Here is a 19,155-nt window from a genome sequence, read left to right as displayed (position 1 = left end):
CTTTACTATGGTATAAATACCGTTATTTCAGGCAATGTATTTCTGCTATGATATGATCCGTGTCTTAGCATTGCCTCCGCTATTGTTCTTAAATTTTGAGAAATGCTCAGAACCTCTAACCATGTGGACTACTGGAGTCGAAATAAAACCAAATGGAACATCGACCCAAATTCGGGTCGCAAGCCATATATTGAGAAAAGCCATATCTGATAGGAAATCAGGTACAAAGGTGTAACTCATAGGTGTAGGCCTATATTAGTCCTCTAATCAACAGACATCATGCCATAAACGGCCTAAATCACTATATCATTAGATTTGTAATTTCGATTACAAATTTTCTTTAAAAATCATTTGTACGTGTTTAGGCGAAGCTGGACTTTGTCATATGCAATGAAAATACACACGTACTAGTAGGCTATTTGTGTTCACCAACTGTGATTTTTAAAGCTCATTTTGACCAACGAATACGGCTTATGTATCATTACTATAGCAAAAGCCATCGCAAAATAAACGAATCTGTCGATCAATGCAAGCAAGGAGGGCTAGAAAAACAACTAGCCTGTAGTGAGGTTCGAACTCACGACCTCTGGCCATAACGAGGCCGTCGCTCTATCAACTGAGATACGCACGATCGAAACAAGTAGATAAATAACCATACGCCAAAAGCTTGCTTCTTTCAGTCTACAGTACTGTGTCTGTAGATGCCTTTTATTGTGAAGTTTCTTGTACTAACAGAATGTAGCAAGCATTAGATAAATATATACAACTCATAGAAATCTTACCACATGGGGGTAAAACATAATAATATAAACTGGGAAAATAAATTCTTAAATAAAATTCTATTTCAAAAGCGACTCCAGTATTTTCCAAATAGATTATAATCCCCGCCGTACTTAATCATTTAACAAAGGCTAGCTACCAGCGACAAAACCATTTGTTGTTATTACAACTGCACTAAACACACTTTCTTTGGCGACTGACCCAGCAATAACCATTTTGTATTTGTCCGTATTTTTGTCCATTTTATTATGGGTCGAAAGTTTTGGCGCCTTTTTTTCGAAATAATTCGCTGTTAGCAATAAAACGTTAGTGCAATTCCATGCAAAAAGGTCCACGACAATGCGCGTTGAAGACTGGAGACCACAAATGTTGTGTTTGGCAAATACTGTACGCCAGCCTGCATTTTATGGCACTTTTTGCCGAAATTTCGAATTTGCAGCGCAACTTTTTAAGCATAATTAAGGTTTACAACCCTTTCACAACTTCAACATTTCACGAAATGTATAGGCGTGCGTTTACTTTTTGAGGTGTGCACACAAATTGCATTAAAAAATGTCTGGTGTGCACTTGGAACGTAATGCTGATTTGCCGGAAGTCAATCAGCTCACTCGATTTCTATTGCGTTGTACGATTGTTTTGTTTGTTCTGAATTCAATGGTATTTTATGAGGTTTTCTTGGATTTATTGTATTCTTGCAATTATGTTTTGGAAAAAACTTATTTATTGCAATTGCAAACAACGTGCAATGTTTTGGAAACTCAACGTTTTTCAGACATTTTTTTTCTAATGTTATTACACTAGTAAGGCTAGCATAAAACCTCTTAATTTTATTAAGATATTGATAATTTTCATGAGTATTTTTATCCTTTTTTGGTTTTAGGCCTTGCATTCTGTGCTTTTTATATATGTAGCATTTATACTGTCAGTTTCACACCGTAAAAAATTAATCACAAATTCACAATTTTTTTTATGTTTAATGTAAAATTAACAAATTATAACATGCAGACAAATCTTGGGCGCGTACTTTACACAGAACGCAGAATAAAGACTTAAAGCCTAATTTTTGAAAAATGTCATAAGAAATATGCATAGATAACATAAATTCTATGCATAAACAGTTGTGAATTAAAAAATATCTTGCAAAAAATTGTGTTTCTCTTGAATTTACACTTTGAAGTATGGTGCTTTTGACATAGTTTGTAGAGTAACACTCTTCTGATATTTCTATCCTGTCACTGTTTATATATGCTGCATAGTCCAGATTCTCTTCACAATTTGTTAGAGTGCCTATTGTAACAAAAGTTTAATTTGCTAAAAATGTGGGTAATTTTTTAGTTCAGATTTGTTGTCTCTGTTAAATTTTTCTGTTGCTTTCGATATGTCAGTCGGTGCAAGTCATAACAGGCTCCTTATCAAAGGTGGAAAAGTTGTGAATGCAGATCATTCTTTTGTTGCAGACGTCTACATCGAAAATGGAAAGATAAGTCAGGTATGAATCTTTCAATCATTAAAACAACATTCATGTGTACTACAACAGTGATATAGCCGTTCAGAAGTTAAGGTTGTGAGTTCGAACCTAAACCCAGTTTCTTTATCTACCTGAACTTGCTTGCATGACAATCCCCAATTAATTGACTGTTTCGGTTAGTTTTATAAAGGCTCCTGGTGTATTTTCTAAGTATGTAGATTTTTCGTGAGTAAGCATTGCAAATTCAGGGTAGCCACAATGTTTAAGTCTGCGCATGTCCTTGAATGGATTTGTGGATTGAAAAGTTTGGGAATAGTCAAACTTATTTAATCTTCGACTTTAGTTTTCTTTCAGCTGTTTTTTATTGTGATTAACAATGGCATTTATAAAGTTTTGTTTTTTAATGTGTAGTTTAGGAATGGTCGGTTATTCAATGTCCAACTTTTTTTAGTTTTGTGTTAAAAAGTGCCATTGTAAAACCATTTTTCAACTGTTTTTTATTGTGATTAACCATGGCATTTATACTGCTCGGTTTTTGAATTATATTTAAAAAACAGAGGGCGGCCCAATTTTAAGTATTTTTTTCATACAATTGTTCGGCAACCTTATCCCAGCATATTTTTAGGTCATGTACATGAGTTTTGTTAACAATTGTAAAACTGAGTTCCTTTTTAGGTTGGAAAGAACCTCTCTACACCAGGAGGCACCAAAGTGGTCGATGCAACCGGAAAACTTGTGATGCCCGGTGGCATTGACACCCACACCCATATGCAACTGCCGTTCATGGGAACCTTTGTGAGTAACACTGTGTTTCATTCCTACAGCAGAATACTCTAGCAAAGCTGGTAATTTAGGTCAGACGCTTTTTTATATATGTTAAAAGATATATACATATTTTGCCAACAAAGGCATCGTCAGCATCGCTAGCTGACCTAAATTACTAGCTTTGCTAGAGTATGCTATTACTGCAAGGGTCATGGTAATTTTCACTATCACATATTCAGTCATACGTTGTTTTATTCCTGACAAAATCTTTGCGTTTTTTAGTACAAAATCAAAATTTTAGTTTTAATAAATTAAAAATTATAGTTAAATTTTATTTTAACCACAAAAAAATCGTAAAATTTCCATTTTTTTTTGTGTATATGTTTGTGCCAATTCTGGTCTAGTATCTATGATGTATTTTTTACACTATAATATCATAGTAAAATAGATTCTTAACTAATGTTTAATTGCTAGATACTGTGTGGTTTAGGATTAAGTTTTTTTAGAAGATAATATTATGTAAAATTTATTTAAATTTTCCAGGCGATTGATGATTTTTACACTGGCACAAAGGCTGCGCTGTCCGGAGGTACAACAATGATTATCGACTTCGTGCTCGACCAAAAGAACGTTTCACTTCTTGAAGCTTACGACAAGTGGAGGGGTTGGGCCGACCCAAAAGTCTGCTGCGATTACTCGTTTCATATGGCTGTCACTTGGTGGAGCCCTCAGGTTAGCCAAAATCTGGGTCTTATTTTAAGTAGTATTTTAACCTGGTGTCTAAAAATATCTAATCAGTGTGGCTCCAAAGTCGTTAACTCATGTTAAAAGTTTTTAAATCCCATTTGTTGCTAGCGATATATTTTCCAAATGAAATATTTTTCCAAAAATGTGTTTAATAATAATTAATACTTCATAACAGTGCTCTTTCAACCGGTGTGAACTTGGGTGCACCAAAATATGCATGGCAGGGTTGTTCCTAAGCAAAAATTTACACTTGCCAGCTGGGCGAGCGGCAATCAATCGGCACTCGCCCGGACGAAATAACACTCGCCAAATTTGTTGGCACGCCGTCTGCAAATTTCCATCCTCGCGCGGTCATTTCTTAGGTTATCGTTATTCTGTTTTGTGGTTTTTCTACGTAAACAGTAAGTTTTATAAAAGTCTGGTTGTTTATTTCCAAGCACGGATGAACAAATTAATGACCCATAAAGCAGTTTACGCTTAAGACAATGTTTTAGCGAATATTTTTAACAATCTTTAGTGAAAAAAAATAACACTGACAATTTAGTAGCCACGGCCTGCCTGTTTTCCATTTTTCTAAAAATCCTCGCGCTCTCTTTTTTTCGTATTCTGGGTTTTCTGTGCTTGAAGGACGTTTTAACGCAGGTTGTTTAACGCCACAAACAAAACGCCACATTTCGCCTAACACTATAATTTGTAGTTGCATAAGTAGGCGATATTTTCAAATATCGTAGTGTTCAGTGGAGGTTTCGGTCCCTCAAAACTTAAAAAAACACTGCCTACAAATATTATTAGAAGATATTTGCATTTTGAAACTTATTGTTAGCAAAAACTGTAGCAATTGCTCTTAATTTCGTAATACAAAAAAGTAGAATTATTATCCTGGGTACATTGCAAGTCCAATAAACTTTTCCAAAGGCGTCATCGCCTGGGTTCAACATTTAAAAATTAACAATGTTCAAGTTCAACGATAAACCTTATAATTAATTGCCACTGCAGCAATGACGTCTTTGATTGTTTGCCGGTAAACAATTTTTTTTAAACAAGACAAAGAGTCTGTATTACGAGCTTTGAACGTGACTTCGATTAACCTTATTATTTGTGTAGTGTTGAATGTATTTGCGTCTTAGTTTTTGGGGAAATAACTGGCGCTAAGTAATATTTCGCTTAGTAGTGGTGCTTAACACAAGTTGTCCTACACCAACTAATTAAATTTCTTGCCGAAGCCACTCACCATTCGGGCGAGTTGGTTTCAATCGGCACTCGCCCGGAGCGATTTGCACTCGCATTGGCGAGCGGGCGAGTGCTTAAGGCCAACCCTGCATGGGGTGCAGGAGTACGAAAAGGTACACAAGGGTGCATCACAAACTTTTTAATCTCTTGTAGTGGCAAGCTTGTATTCGGTCAGCGTGTTCTGATGAATGACACCAGTTGCTACATGCGCGACACGCAAACACAAAAACACACGAAAAAGGCAAATGCGAACACATACATAAAAAGGCACAAGACACGCTTCGCTTAACATACTGCAGAGGCTACACTCTTCTATTTTCACAAGTTTGTTTGAATGTTGTTTTATGACATGCAATAGTACTCGCCAGTGTTGTAATGACTTAAGTCAATGACTGTGATGACTTGACCTAAGTCACTGTTTTTAAATGACTTGACTTGACTTAAGTCTTTTGGGCAAAAAGACTTGATTTGACTTAAGTCTTTTGGGCAAATGACTTGACTTGACTTAAGTCATTTGGACAAATGACTTGGGTTAAAATAAATTGTTTTAATTAAGCAATTAATTATAAAATTGCGTTATTTAGCCCAATCTTTGTACATAAAAGAATTTGCTTGTTATATGCTGCTTTTATGTTATTTTTGACTTGAGTTGCTCATAATAATCGGAGGAGTTTGCTGGTTTTGATAATTTAAAGCTCTATTTTTTTGACAAGGGCTGGACTTGAAGTTGACTTGCTCTAATTATGACTTGACTGGGACTTGACTTGGGCAACCGATGACTTGGACTGGGACTTGACTTGTACTTAAGTTATTTTACGAATGGTTTGACTGGGACTTAAGTCATTTCAAAATGACTTGTTTACAACATTGGTACTCGCAAAAAACGGTTGAAAAGCACTGATTAATCTAGGTCAGCGTGGTCCAACTGAGTTCAGCTTTTTTGGCCGGCGACCTGATAGTCAGCTTTGGTTCAATCTGGCAATATCACTTCAAATTTTGTTTTTTTAATTTTTTGGTGTTGAAATTCTTTTATAACTACCGTAACTGAACAAAGGTATACATTCCATAAAGTTAGTATATATGCCATAGACTATGTATATTTGCCAGCAATAAGCCTAAGAATCGCAATTTAAAAACATTGGCCCGCAAGATAAAATAAACCTTGTTTTTGGCCTGCGATGAAAAGAAGTTAGACCACCCTGATCTAGGTTAATCTATTTTATAAAGCCCAGTGAAAATATTGTTAAAAAATTCTTTGATCTTTCATTAGTTTATATTAATCACAGTAAATAGGTAAATACAATTTATTTCTTCCAGCCTGCGATCTTCAATCTGTAAAGTTTTTTTAGCCTGCGACCGCCAGTCCTTGGTTTTGTCTTTAATGACAAAAAAATGGTCATCTCTGAACTATTTCAACATAGGTATTTGAAGAGATGAAAGAACTCACGACGAACAGAGGCGTTAACTCATTTAAGATGTTTATGGCCTACAAAGACGTATTCATGCTTCGTGATGAACACATATACGAAGTATGCAAGAGGGCAAGAGACATCGGGGCCCTCGCAATGGTTCACGCCGAGAACGGAGACGTCATTAGTCATGTAGGAAATTTGTTTGTTCGCTTAATAAAAATCTTACATTTAATGGGTCGGTGTTTGTCATAAAAAGTGTAAAAAATTTTTAAAGCAGTGTTGCTTAATCTTTTTTTTTGGAAATACTAAGCGTATATCCAACAGTGAAGCTTTGGTGACCCAGTTATCTTCAACTTTTTTTCTTAAAGTGAACAAAAAAGAAATAAGACAGCAGCATTAATAAAATCAATTTTTATTAAATATGGGCTATGTTTTCGTATTGCTTTTGCCATTTTTTGTAAATTTTTGAAAAATCTTCCTCAGAACTTGTCTTAATAAATCTACTATATAAATATTTTTGTAAAAGCCTTTAAACGGTCTAATACTTAAGTGTTTTGCAACCCTACAGCTAAATCATTTTTATTTAGGAATCAAAGAGAATGCTTGACCTTGGAATAACCGGCCCTGAAGGTCATGAGTTGTGTCGTCCTGAAGAGGTCGAAGCAGAAGCGACGGGGCGTGCAATTATGATTGCAAACCGGGTAAGAATTGACCCTCAAACCTTTTTAGGTTATTATGTTAAGTCTTTGTAGCATAATGCTTGTAGTTAGACATAGTAGGAAATTAAAGTCCATTATATAAGTATATGTAAGAAACATTTTGTAAAGGATTAAATAAATGTCAACATGATGGCTTGAGGTTGTAGTTAGATGTAGAATAAATATCAAAGCCAGTACAGAAGTAGCATTTTGTGAACGTTTTAAATAAATCTCAAGCTAATAGCTGAAGGTTGTAGTTTGACGTACAATGAATATTAAAACAAAATGTCAAAGTATAAAATCCCCTTTTATGCTGAACTCACCATTTGGAAAATTCAAAGTTCAAATTACCTCAAAATTTTTTCAATACATTTGATTAGGTGCATAATTTCAAAAACGAATTTACAATTTATATGTTGTTACCACAGGTGAACTGCCCAATGTATGTTGTTCATGTTATGAGCAAGTCGGCCGCAAATGTCGTCATGGAGGCAAAGAAAAGAGGTAAATAAAAATTGGCTGAGTTTCATGTCGAGTAACAAACTATGTTAAAAGCAGATATGCCTAGAGGAGTTGGCATGCTTGTCAACTCTCAAGCGATCCTTAAAATGTAAACCTTTTTTTTTTTTTGGAATATCGTTTATAGTAAAATCACTAGCATTTTTATACTTAAGGATTTTGTTAACTTTGTATAAACCTTAATATTTGAACAGAAGTATGAACCATATATCATAAATTGTTAAAAAACATGTGGAAAGTGAGTAAAGAGATGTTGAAAACAAAAAGTTCTACATAGTTAAATATGGGTTTTGATATTCTTTTAACATCCAACTAAAAGGTCTAACATTATTCCCTAAAAAATCTTATAAATTGTTTTCCAAACTGTGTCTTAAGAAGACAATAATTTTTTCAACCCAAATTCTTTTGTTTTACTTTCAAGATAATGTACATAAAAAAAGTACCGTAAAAATATAATTTTGTTGATCAGGTTGCGTCGTGTTTGGTGAGCCGATAGCAGCCGGCCTTGGAACCGATGGAACCAACTACTGGCACAAATGTTGGCGCCACGCTGCCGCCCACGTCATGGGTCCCCCCTTACGACCTGACCCCACAACCCCCCAGTATCTCATGAAACTACTTGCAAGGTATTTATACTAGGAATGTCCATTGTCCAAAACATAACATTTTGGACAAAAAAGTATTGCAATGTGATTCAATACTAATGAACGTCATAACTATGCTAAAAAAAACATATTAATAAAAAAATGCTTTCGAGTTAAGAAGTTTAGTTGAATCATTGTCAACCATACTTAAATTTCAAGGAGTGAATTACTGTATTTGACCATAAAACATGGATAAAATTTCTGTGTATATTTGGTATTGAATCAGTACCCATACACCTTAGTAACAGACGATTACTCATACTACCACTTGACATGGGTGTAGATTTTGATAGGATGTTATCAGACATCCCTTATTTACACTATAGCTGTGTTTAGCAATGGCTTGGGGGGGGGGATAACAGGGGTCAACCATGATGGATAATACGGAAAAATATTTAGAAACTTTCTTTATATAAGCTCAATTTGGTTTAAAGAGCTATTTCATAACACTTTGAAACACTGTATGTTATAAAATCATTGAAAAATCATCTTTTTTAACTTTTGGGATCCTTGCATCCTTGTGAACTAAAAACTCTTAAGTTTATCATTTGCTGTTGTCTAGATTAGGTTTCTCTTATTAGATTCAGTTTTAGTTGATTTTGTCTGTAAAAAGATGTTTTTTGTTTTTTTTATTATAAGTTTTTAGAAACTAAACAAGTTGTGTGGTTTCAAAAATTAGGCCACAGCTAACAGGCTTTTAAATGATGGCTTTAAACCAGTGGTTCTCAATATATATTTTTTAAATTGCGCAACGGTTCCTTAGCAATTTTTTTAATTGCTCACGGTCCTCTTGAAAAAATACACAAATAAACATAAATAGCACGTTGCTTTTAATGGTACCAATAATTGGCTTGTTCATTGATACCGTATTTAGTATTGTAACGCTAACGAAATAACTTTATTTGAGTTAAGTAATCGCGAACAGTGTTAAAACCACGAGCGCATACACTATACAGCCCACATTGGCAGCGCAGCAAGCTGTAAAAACGTAATTGTCATTAGCATAATGCACAATTCAACTTAAAGCATGCAATCACAATAATGAAAAATTAATCCTAGCTTGTGCCTTGTGATGATTCTCATGACGAGCGCAAACATGTTAGAATTACCTTAGCGTAATGCCACTTTACGCCTATCGGTCGAACCTGAGTTTGGCTTTCTTTCTTTTTTCCCCACAATTAGGCCTATGTACAAAATAGTTATTATTATTATTGGGTTTGTGACGTTTGATTGGGAAAAGTAAGTTGCCTGAAAATTTTATTGCCTAAAAAATTTGTGTTAATTTTAGTTAGGTGGTTCGCGGTCCCAGAAAATTGTCTTGCGAACTCCAAAAGGACCGGGGACCCCAGTTTGACAACCACTGGCTTAAATTTAAGATTAGTGAATGAAAAAGTAGCTCCCATAATGCAATGTCAATAAATAAACAACAAACTTGCTGCAGTGGTGGTTTGGAATGCACTGGAACGGACAATTGTACTTTCAATGGAGCCCAGAAGGCTTTGGGGAAAGACAACTTCAGCAAGATTCCAAACGGAGTGAATGGCGTTGAAGACAGGATGTCAGTTATTTGGGAGGTATAACAAATGGTAGCATAACAACGTTTTTGTTTATAATTTTTTTATTTATAACTTTTATATTTATAAAATGGTAATAATAACAATTTATTCTAGGATTTGAAAAACACATTTTGTGTAAAAACATTTGATTTTTGAGGTGTAGTGTTTTTTGTGCTATATGGTTTAATTATTATTTTTGGCAGTATATTTGTTTTGAATTCGATTTATTTCAAAAAGTTGCATTTGGAAAAATGTGTTGTGTTTTGGATAGGTGCTCATTTTTTCATTAAAACGTGTTCTCATATTAATAATAAATTTTTTCTTATTAAAAGGTGATTTTTCCAAACCTGAAAACATCATTAATTGGAGTTTAAGCTAAATGCAAAAAAACTCACTTACATATATTTTTCTTTTTTTTTTACAGAATTTTTCATTTTTTTTACAGAAAGGTGTAAGCACTGGAATCATGGATGAAAACAAGTTTGTTGCAGTGACGAGCACAAACGCTGCCAAGGTTTTCAACATTTACCCCCAGAAAGGGGTAATAGCCCCAGGGTCCGATGCTGATATCATTGTGTGGGACCCAGAAGCCACAAGGTAAGTTTGAATTCGGTGAGAGCCAAAGTTAACTGGTTTTAAGTGACTGTTTTAAGTGTTTGGGTCAAATTTTTGGTCTAATTCCTTAAATAAAGGCTTTAAATCAGGGGTTTTTCAACTGGGGTCCTTTAAATCAGGGGTTCTTAAACTGGGGTCCTATATTTAGACCGAAATCAACAGATTTATCAAGCGTATGTGTATTGTGACGTCAATTTATGACGTATTTTTTTTTAAATATTTGCCTATCGTGGTCCACGCGACGTCATAAAAAATTTTAGGGATCCGCGTTAAAAAAAGTTTAAGAACCCCTGCTTTAATTAATTGTGTTTAGGGTCAATGTATTAAATTAAAAAAAGTTGTAAAAAAGTTTTCTTGAAATAATAAAATTTGATTTTACTATGTTTTTTTTTCCTGATCGAAGAAAGTTAAAATTTTAAATAGTTTAACCTTTTTGGTTTGATCTAAATGATAATCGGCAAGGATTTGAATGGGACGATTTTCTTTGCTTCAAAAGGATTACAAAAACTTTTTTGTCACATTTTTTTTGATTATTTTTAAGTTTAGTCAAACATCAACAATTTGTAGAAGTGGATAATTATGAGTTCTCATTAATTTGCTTTTGCCCCGTTCAATTAACCTTTCTTCTCACAATGGGAATTGTAGAAAATTGTTTAATCAGCTACTGTCTTTTCTGGCATAGATTTCAGCCAGCAAGCATGTCGTAAAAGCATTGAAGCGATCTCTTTGTTTCAGACAATATCCACTCAAATTTGCTTCTGACACATGACCAGTCAATTTTTGGTTATCGGCTACTGAGCATATTTTGATTGTGCGACTCTGTTTTATAATAAACTCAGCAATACAGTTTCTCTGAAAAAATACGGATATTGCGTAGTCAATTCTTATAATATTTAATAATAGAAAATGTGATACAGGGCGTTGCCCATTGTGCCTTCTTCTAGACGTTTTTGACGCGAAAATACGTGAAAAAAAAAACAATTTTATGCCCGAAATATGATTTCGACACAAACCCTGACTTCATACAAATGATAAACATTGCACACAACATGCTATCACACGAAATATGCCGTGTTTACGGAAATATGCCGTGAAACGGCGCTTAAAACACGTTTTTCATTTGAAAGGATATGCGTCGCACAGCTCTCGGTAAACGGAAATTTGGGTTTTGAAAAGATTAATTTTGCAAGATTTGCTGATTATTCGGCAATGGGCGTTTATTATCAATTTTCCATGATGACACTTTACAGCGATAAACACAAATTCATTGTGGTAAAACAATGTGACGCTTATGTGATGCTACAAATTCACTGGTTTCAATTGTTGTAACCGTACAACATCTTTCAGGGCGACTGTGTTAAACTATTGCGAACAAAAAAACATTTTTTTTTATCTGAATTTTAAAATTAGGAAATGTATTTTCTTGTAAAACAATTTCTTTCAAAAAGGCTGGTCTTACATTCCTGAACAAAGAAGAATAAATGAATCGGCCCCGTTAAGCAACTAGCTCAATTTTACTGAAATTTACTTTTCAGAACGATTTCTTTTAAAAAAATACGATGTTCTTAGAACAATTTTTTTTGTAAAAAAGCTGTTTCCAGAACAATTTCGTATTGAAAGGTTGACTTAAAAAGAAACTACAAAATTACTTGCCAAAAACAAGGTCCACAATGTTTCCAGAACAATTTCTGCGTCCACCCACCACCAAGCTGTTGACTTTAACATCTTCGAGGGAATGATTTGCCACGGCGTCACTCTATGCACCATCAGTAGGGGAAAGGTCGTCTACCAAAACGGAAAATTCACAGTTTCCGCCGGAGATGGAAAATTTGTGCCCAGGTAGGTTTATAAGTATTGAAATTTTGCCGGCATCGGTCGTTTTGGTGTCGATGTTTGGAGACGGGGATGCGAACATTTTTGCACATTGTGCGCGAAAATGTGCAAAAAAAATGCGAACATTTTAAAATTACTTCAAAAATGTGCGCACATATTGTGAGATAGGGAATGCAGGCACAACTCTAAATCTAAGTCTGTACTATAAACCCTAAAGTCTAACTCAACTCTAACCCTAACTAACTCTAAATTTAAATCTAAATCTACCTCTAACTCTACCTTGAAAATGTGCGCACATTTTGAAAGCCATTTTAAAATGTGCGCACATTGTGCAAAACAATGCCACGTCCTCTGTTGGTCATTTGGGGTTCTAGTATAATAGCGCCGTTAGGGCGGTGCTGTTTTGGCACCAGATTGTTTGCCACTGTTTGGGTTTAGTGTTTGTGGGGGGGTGATGGTAGAGGTTAGCAACTGGGTTAGGGTTAAAAAGGGTGAAGTTGGGGGTTAGGTAAAGTGTTGTAAAGAACTGATTCTGGCCATTTGGGTCTTATTCACACGGATTTAAGACCTGGTCTAATTTAGACGCTACCACGACTATTAAGCATTAGTCCATGTTTGCTCTTATTCCGAACTGTGATTTTTTCGATGTTGATGTTGTTCTTATTTTAGTCTGCTGGCTGAAGTCCTTATCAACCTGTTAAGCCAAGCACGTCCAACTTATCTTATTAATAAGTTTTAATCACTTGATTTCCCTTCCCAGGAAAGCTTGGTGTGATTACGTTTACAACCGCATCAGGAAACGCCAGGAGACTCACGATCCAAAGAAAGTGGAAAGGGAGCCTTACACAGGTTAATATCAACTTTTCACAGTCGTATTTTGTTTAAATAATATGTCTTCAAAGGCCCAAACAACTAGTGGTACTAGATAGGCCATACTTTTGTCGGTCGGGCATGATTGGCGTTTACCCCTTAACATAATACGTCATACAGCCTGGCAGGGCTGCGGAGTCGGACTCGGGACTCGGGACTCGACGGAGTCGGTTTGTTTTGCCGGAGTCGGACTCGGGACTCGGGACTCGAGTTAGACCGCGTAAAACTACCCGAGTCCCGAGTCCGACGTGCGCATGCGCAGTATCAAATTTTTTAACTGTTAAGGCGGCAAAATGTAAGTTGTAGAAGTGTAATAGCAAATGTGAAATATTTTTCAACCATGTAATGCGGGTGGATCAATTATGACACCCATATGAGTGGATTGCAGAAAATCCACCTTAATTTAGTTGCGTAAATGGGTAAAATACAGGCTGTAGAGTCGGAGTCGGACTCTGGACTCGGGAGTCGGACTCGGGTTGTTTTTAACCGACTCCGCAGCCCTGCAGCCTGGGTGAAATACCATTGTAGTATTTTAATGTAAAAGGTATTAAATAAAAATTGAATAAAAGGACTGAATAGCCTTCCCTCTTTTTTTATTTACATTCTCCAGGAATATCGTTTTAATCGTCAACCTTTTCCCCATTTTTTGCTGTACTTCACTTGAATACATTTAAAACCATAAAATGCAATAATCATTACCAAATAGGTTAATATTTCTAAATTTTAGCGACAAAAATTGAAAAATATGTTATGCAAGTTTTGATACCTGGCTTACTAAAACATCCATTTTAAAACTTTTTGGTTTTTAAGTTTTACCGACTTTTAGGTCCAATTCACCAAATCAAGGAGGCAAGTGAATCGCAACCGGAAGAAAGTCCCAAGGTGCGAAACATGCACCACAACTCATCCATCAACACTTCAGGTATGCATTGGATTAGGGTGTATCTTCATAGAATCCCAAACCATCGGCGGCAGGTTTAAGCCAGTCGATCACTGCTCCGCTGACGCGTATATTAACAAGTAAAACTCATAGTTCGTAACATGAGTTTCATTCGAATTAAGGAACTGACGATGCCACTTGGCGAAATATATTTTCCTTTTGAACAAAACGTCTGATCCTGTTTTTACTCATGTTTTTAACTATGAGTTTTACTTGTTAATATACACTTCAGGTATGTGACCGCCACTAGGCATGTCCGATAATATCGGATCGGAGTCGATACCCGATACCAAGTGGTAGTATCGGTACTCGTCCGATAATATCGGATCGGAGCCGATACCCGATGCCAAGCGGTAGTATCGGTACTCGTCCGATACTAGGGTGGTATTGGTGTTCATTCAAAACCAAATTAATAAATTTAAGCATGATTTGCGATCCGCGCAGCGATTGTTTCTTGAAACGGAAATTTATTAAGCAATATAAGGTGAACAACTTGAAGTAACTAAACTTTTTAACGCTAACGCAAACTTTGGCCTAATACCTGAAAAAATTATTTTTTAATGTTATCTAGTTTGCTTGTTTGACCGTTTTAACCACGTCATTTGACGTCGAGGATTGAAAAAGTTTTTGCCCAAAATATAGGTTATCGGTGTCTCAATAAAATGTCTGTATCAGGCGACCCTTACTGCCACTTTATAAATATAGGGTTCATTTTGCACTTGAAAGTATGTGGTACTATGGACATCTTTAGTTGTTGCAGGTTTTCTGGTAAAACGTTATCTAAAATTTTATGCAAATTTCGAATGTTACTAAATGATATGTACGCCGTAATCGTTGGTCAAAAAGCAGTTTCAGAAGGGCTAGATCACAGTTGTTAACACACATATGTGTGTTCATGTTTCATTAAATAAATGATATGGTACTGTGAAACCCCTTCAATTGAAGTTGCTTGTACTAACGGATTGAGCAAGCATTGGCGTATGGTTGTTTCTCGATTCGTTCCCTTCTGAGCCTGCATAGCTCAGTTGGTAGAGCGACGGTCCCGGCTTGACCGGAGGTCGTGAGTTCGAACCTCACTTCAGGCTAGTTGTTTTTCTAGTCTGTTCTGTTTGCATCATTGGCCGACAGATTCGGTGAAGAGTCTGCAATGGCTTTCGGTGTACTAATGATATGTAAGCCGTAATCGTTGGTCATAAAGCAGCTTCAGAAGGGCTAGATCTCAGTTGTTATCACACAAATGTGTGTTCATATGTTTCATTGAGTTATACCTAAATTATGTTTGAGTTAAAGGGCCTTTTGTGAGTTAGTAGAACAACTGCATTTGTAGAATAACTTTTACTTGATTTAAACCAATATTTTGGCAACAGAATAATTTATCACAAGTACCGTGGTGAGTAAAAAAATCAATGCCATAATTTCTTTATTTTACACTTTTCATCGATTTGTTATTCATCCAACCTTTCGTTACGTTTGTTTTCTTAATTTTTTTCCTTGTAATTTGCGGATGCCCGGAATTCCGGGGGTCGTGAGTTCGATTACCAACGCTGGACTATTTTTTTTTCGGTTTTTTATACTCTTGACGTATCGAATAATTTAAATTGATTGAAAATATAATGCAAATGGCATTCAGTTTATTTACCTATTAAATATTATACAACTATTATTTTGCATATTAACTTTGCATGATGCTAAACACAGTAAACCAAACTAACTCTTATGCTAAATCATTAAGCCATTAAAGTTAAATCACAAAATTTCGGAGTTAATAAATAAGAAAGTTCGTTAGTTTTTAAGGATAATAATCTATGTAATATTTTCATAGTAAATTATTCCAAACTTATGGGACTTTGGCCTAACTCAAGTCTCGAGTCCAAAGTCTGGCTACCGATATGTTGGAGCGGAATATCGGCCGATATAATTGGTCGACCTTTAAGGCCCGTTTACACTACAGCTGCACTTAGCGGAGCTGAGCTGCACTTGGCGTGAAATTATTTTCACTACAGCTGCACCGAGCTGCGCTGGGCGTAAAAATCACCCCAAAACGTTACGTGTTTCTATAGCTGCACTGGGCTTGAGTTTAGCAAAGCGTGAAACGCTCGCCACAATAGAATCCAAATGCGAATTACGCTGTGCTCAGCTCAGTGCAGCTGTAGTGTAAACGGGCCTGTACTGAAAGCCTCCGATGCGATCAAAGTCGAAGCCAGACTTTCGACTTGAGTTAGGCCAAAGTCTCGATTATTGTTTAAATCGACTCCGCATATTAATAGATATAAATCGCTCTTCTTGTGTAAACAAGGTTATACACCGACTCCGCCACGAAAGGGCATCTCTGGCAGAGCATGCGGTTAAACTTCGACACGGAATTGATTGAGATAATTGTAAAAATCTAGACTTGGAACGGCACTAATACAAACGACGGTTTATTCCAGCGTTTCTCAACCGGTGCGCCGCTTAACCGATAGGCTATCATAGTAGGCCTAAACATGTCGAAATAAGTCCAAAATTAATCTGAATAAGACTTAAATGGACAAAATAACGTTTTTAGTCTTAAAGGCTGGAGTCCCTTTAAAGATATGCAACTATAAAACCTATATAACAAAAACAAACTGCAAAGAGAAATACCGGTATACCTAAAAATTTCGCGCTCGCAAGGTGCGCCGCCACGTTTTCATACGTTTCTAGGTGCGCCCCCAACAAAAAAAGGTTAAGAAACACTGGTTTATTCAATCATTTCGGAAAAACCTGGTTGAGATAGCTTACTGTGTCCGTAAACCAAACGTTTAAATCTCAAGTGATTTTCTATAGACTTGCTTTCTTAAAAATCCTATCCACTTCCGCTTGGGTAAAATTCGCATTTCAAACGAAGATTTTTGCTTTAATTTCAGGACAATACATGGAAGGGAATTCCCCTCACACACCCCCAACCCCATCCACTAAAGTGCTAGCGCCCCCTGGCGGGAGATCTCAGATTCAATTTTAAGTGAAAAAAAGTCATAAATCAAGAAAAAGTGTCTTCAACATATTCGCTGGTGTACCCGTGTGTTTTCTAGATATTAGTAAACTTCTATATTTGGTGTATTAGTTACTCAGCTATGTTTTGCTAAACGGTGTAAAGTTAAATGCTTTCTAAGTTATTTTGTTAAACCCTCCTGCATTGTAAATCTGGCGCTTTTTTGTAAAAGTTTAACTTTTTGATAATTGCTATGTGCTGCTGTCTTTCAAACGTCAACTGTACAACATTATTATCCGACTGTTACTTTTTGATGCAATCCTCAATGTGCAAAGTGTAATTCCTCAAAGTGACGTGCAATTCATCATTTCATTGTGGCGATTTTTTTTGTATTCTCATTTCAATAATGTTTCCATACATTTTTTTTCAATCAATGCATTTTCTGTGTATTTTTCGAAACATTCCACAAACATCGTTTTGTTATACTCCAATAAAAGTAGATTATAGTGGGAAACAGTGTTTTTACATTATACGAAGGAATATGCTTCGTAATGTAGTATTTTGACAATATATCGTTATTGCCTCGTTTATGCTGTGTCAGTGTGTCATTGACATTAGGGTAAAACTATAATTTTTTGCAAATTTTTTGTATTTAATTTCAAAAATCTCCGTGGTTTTCTTCGTCTTGAAGAAAATCTATTCAGCCAAGGGCGCTATACATACTGGAATCTTGCGCCGTGTGAGAATCCTAAACTATACATTTTACTTTACGAAAACATGTGACATAAATCTATCGAAAATCACTAACAAACTTAAAACCGTCAGTCGTAGAAGAATTGTTCAAATCACGCGAAATTCAAGCCAATATGTAGTCGCACTAACTGGGCCTAACCTAGAAAAGCCTGTCTGAAAAGTAAAATTGCCTAGTGTTCAAAACCGCTTCAATAAAAGCCTAAATTTTGCGTAGTTAAAAATGTTTAACTTTCCAAAAAGCTTTTACGATGCAGATTGTTAAACAGCTGATGTTGGGTTCTTTAATATTAGTCTTTAAAATCACTGTTTTCGGCAAATGCACATTGTTGTCAAAAAATTTAGAAACCATAATAGGTCTGAATCCGCAATTTGAACTGCAAAATACGATTAAAGCTCACCACATTAGTCATCTTTAACCATTTTTTTTAACCGTTTCAGCAGCTTTAATAAGACGTTAGCTATAATAAATTTGATTAAATAATTTGAGCAATGTATTTTAATTACTGCCCAATCTTTATTAAATTTTACAGCGTCTTGCTTAGAACCAATCTAATAAAATTAACCATATTCAGCAGGGTTGGATCGATTGTAATTGTAATTAATGAAATTAATTATAGGTTTTAATGTAATTGAGGCATTTTTATTCTATGTAATTCTAATTGTAATTTGCTACAATTTTGGCTGAATACATTGATATTGAGAAATGAAGTTTCAATACCGAAAATTGTCATTGATGTAATTAATTACAGTTTTTAATGTAATTCTAAATGTAATGTAATTGAAACAACAAAGGGGGTGATTGTAATTGTACTGAATTCATGTAATCCAACTCTAAAATACAGTAGAACTACTGCAGTCGGCGACCCAACAAAACCAAGCGGCGACTCAATTTACATTCACGGTTGAAAACACTTCCTTAACCTTGACACGGAAACCGATGTTTTACCTTGTTTGCCAAATCGCGTCACGGTCTATTTCGTTTTTAGCAGCCCGCCCAAATCAGAACTGTTTAGAAATTATCTTGAAGGGTCTCGTTTTGACATATAACACAGGCAAGTTTTCTGAGCTGGGCTTGTATAGCTGCACTGGGCTTGTATAGCTGCACTGGGCTTGAGTTTATCAAAGCATGAAAATCGCTCCAAAGCAGATTTTTTTCAGCTGCACGGGGCTGGAGTTTAGCAAATCGTGAAACGCTCGCTTCAATAGAATTTAATTGCAAATTACGCTTTGTGCAGCTGTAGTGTGATCGGGCCTTTAGCGCTGTCACTAAAAACTAGCATATTTTAATGTTAGACAGCAGCTCTTTAACGTAAGTCGATTACAATATTGCATTAAAAGTTCTCTAGTATTGATAATTGTTTTTGTAATAATTGTT

At 35.6% G+C, this 19,155-nt stretch overlaps 1 protein-coding gene across 2 annotated transcripts; it reads left to right on the top strand.

Annotated features, from left to right (window-relative positions):
- Positions 1-973: 973 nt before the first annotated feature.
- LOC146135274 (dihydropyrimidinase-like) lies at positions 974-17,515 on the top strand. 2 transcript variants are annotated; one of them, XM_083395203.1, is made up of 14 exons: positions 974-2,269; positions 2,924-3,043; positions 3,557-3,745; positions 6,412-6,591; positions 6,990-7,103; positions 7,529-7,604; positions 8,089-8,245; positions 9,705-9,837; positions 10,265-10,416; positions 12,115-12,273; positions 13,028-13,116; positions 13,964-14,059; positions 15,445-15,467; positions 16,963-17,045. In XM_083395203.1, the coding sequence occupies exons 1-13, from the start codon at positions 2,159-2,161 to the stop codon at positions 15,447-15,449; spliced, it is 1,581 nt and encodes a 526-aa protein (XP_083251329.1). In that variant the 5' UTR covers positions 974-2,158; the 3' UTR covers positions 15,450-15,467; positions 16,963-17,045. The 2 variants fall into 2 exon arrangements, with proteins under 2 accessions (XP_083251329.1, XP_083251328.1); XM_083395202.1 differs by lacking the exon at positions 15,445-15,467 and having other exon boundaries at positions 16,963-17,515.
- The last annotated feature ends 1,640 nt before the right edge of the window (positions 17,516-19,155 follow it).

This window comes from Ascidiella aspersa, chromosome 8, assembly GCF_963924565.1.
Source record: "Ascidiella aspersa chromosome 8, kaAscAspe10.2, whole genome shotgun sequence".
In the NCBI taxonomy this organism is placed as follows: Eukaryota; Metazoa; Chordata; class Ascidiacea; order Phlebobranchia; family Ascidiidae; genus Ascidiella; species Ascidiella aspersa.
Note: the sequence above shows the minus strand (reverse complement) of the source record. Positions and strands in the feature narration are given on the sequence as shown.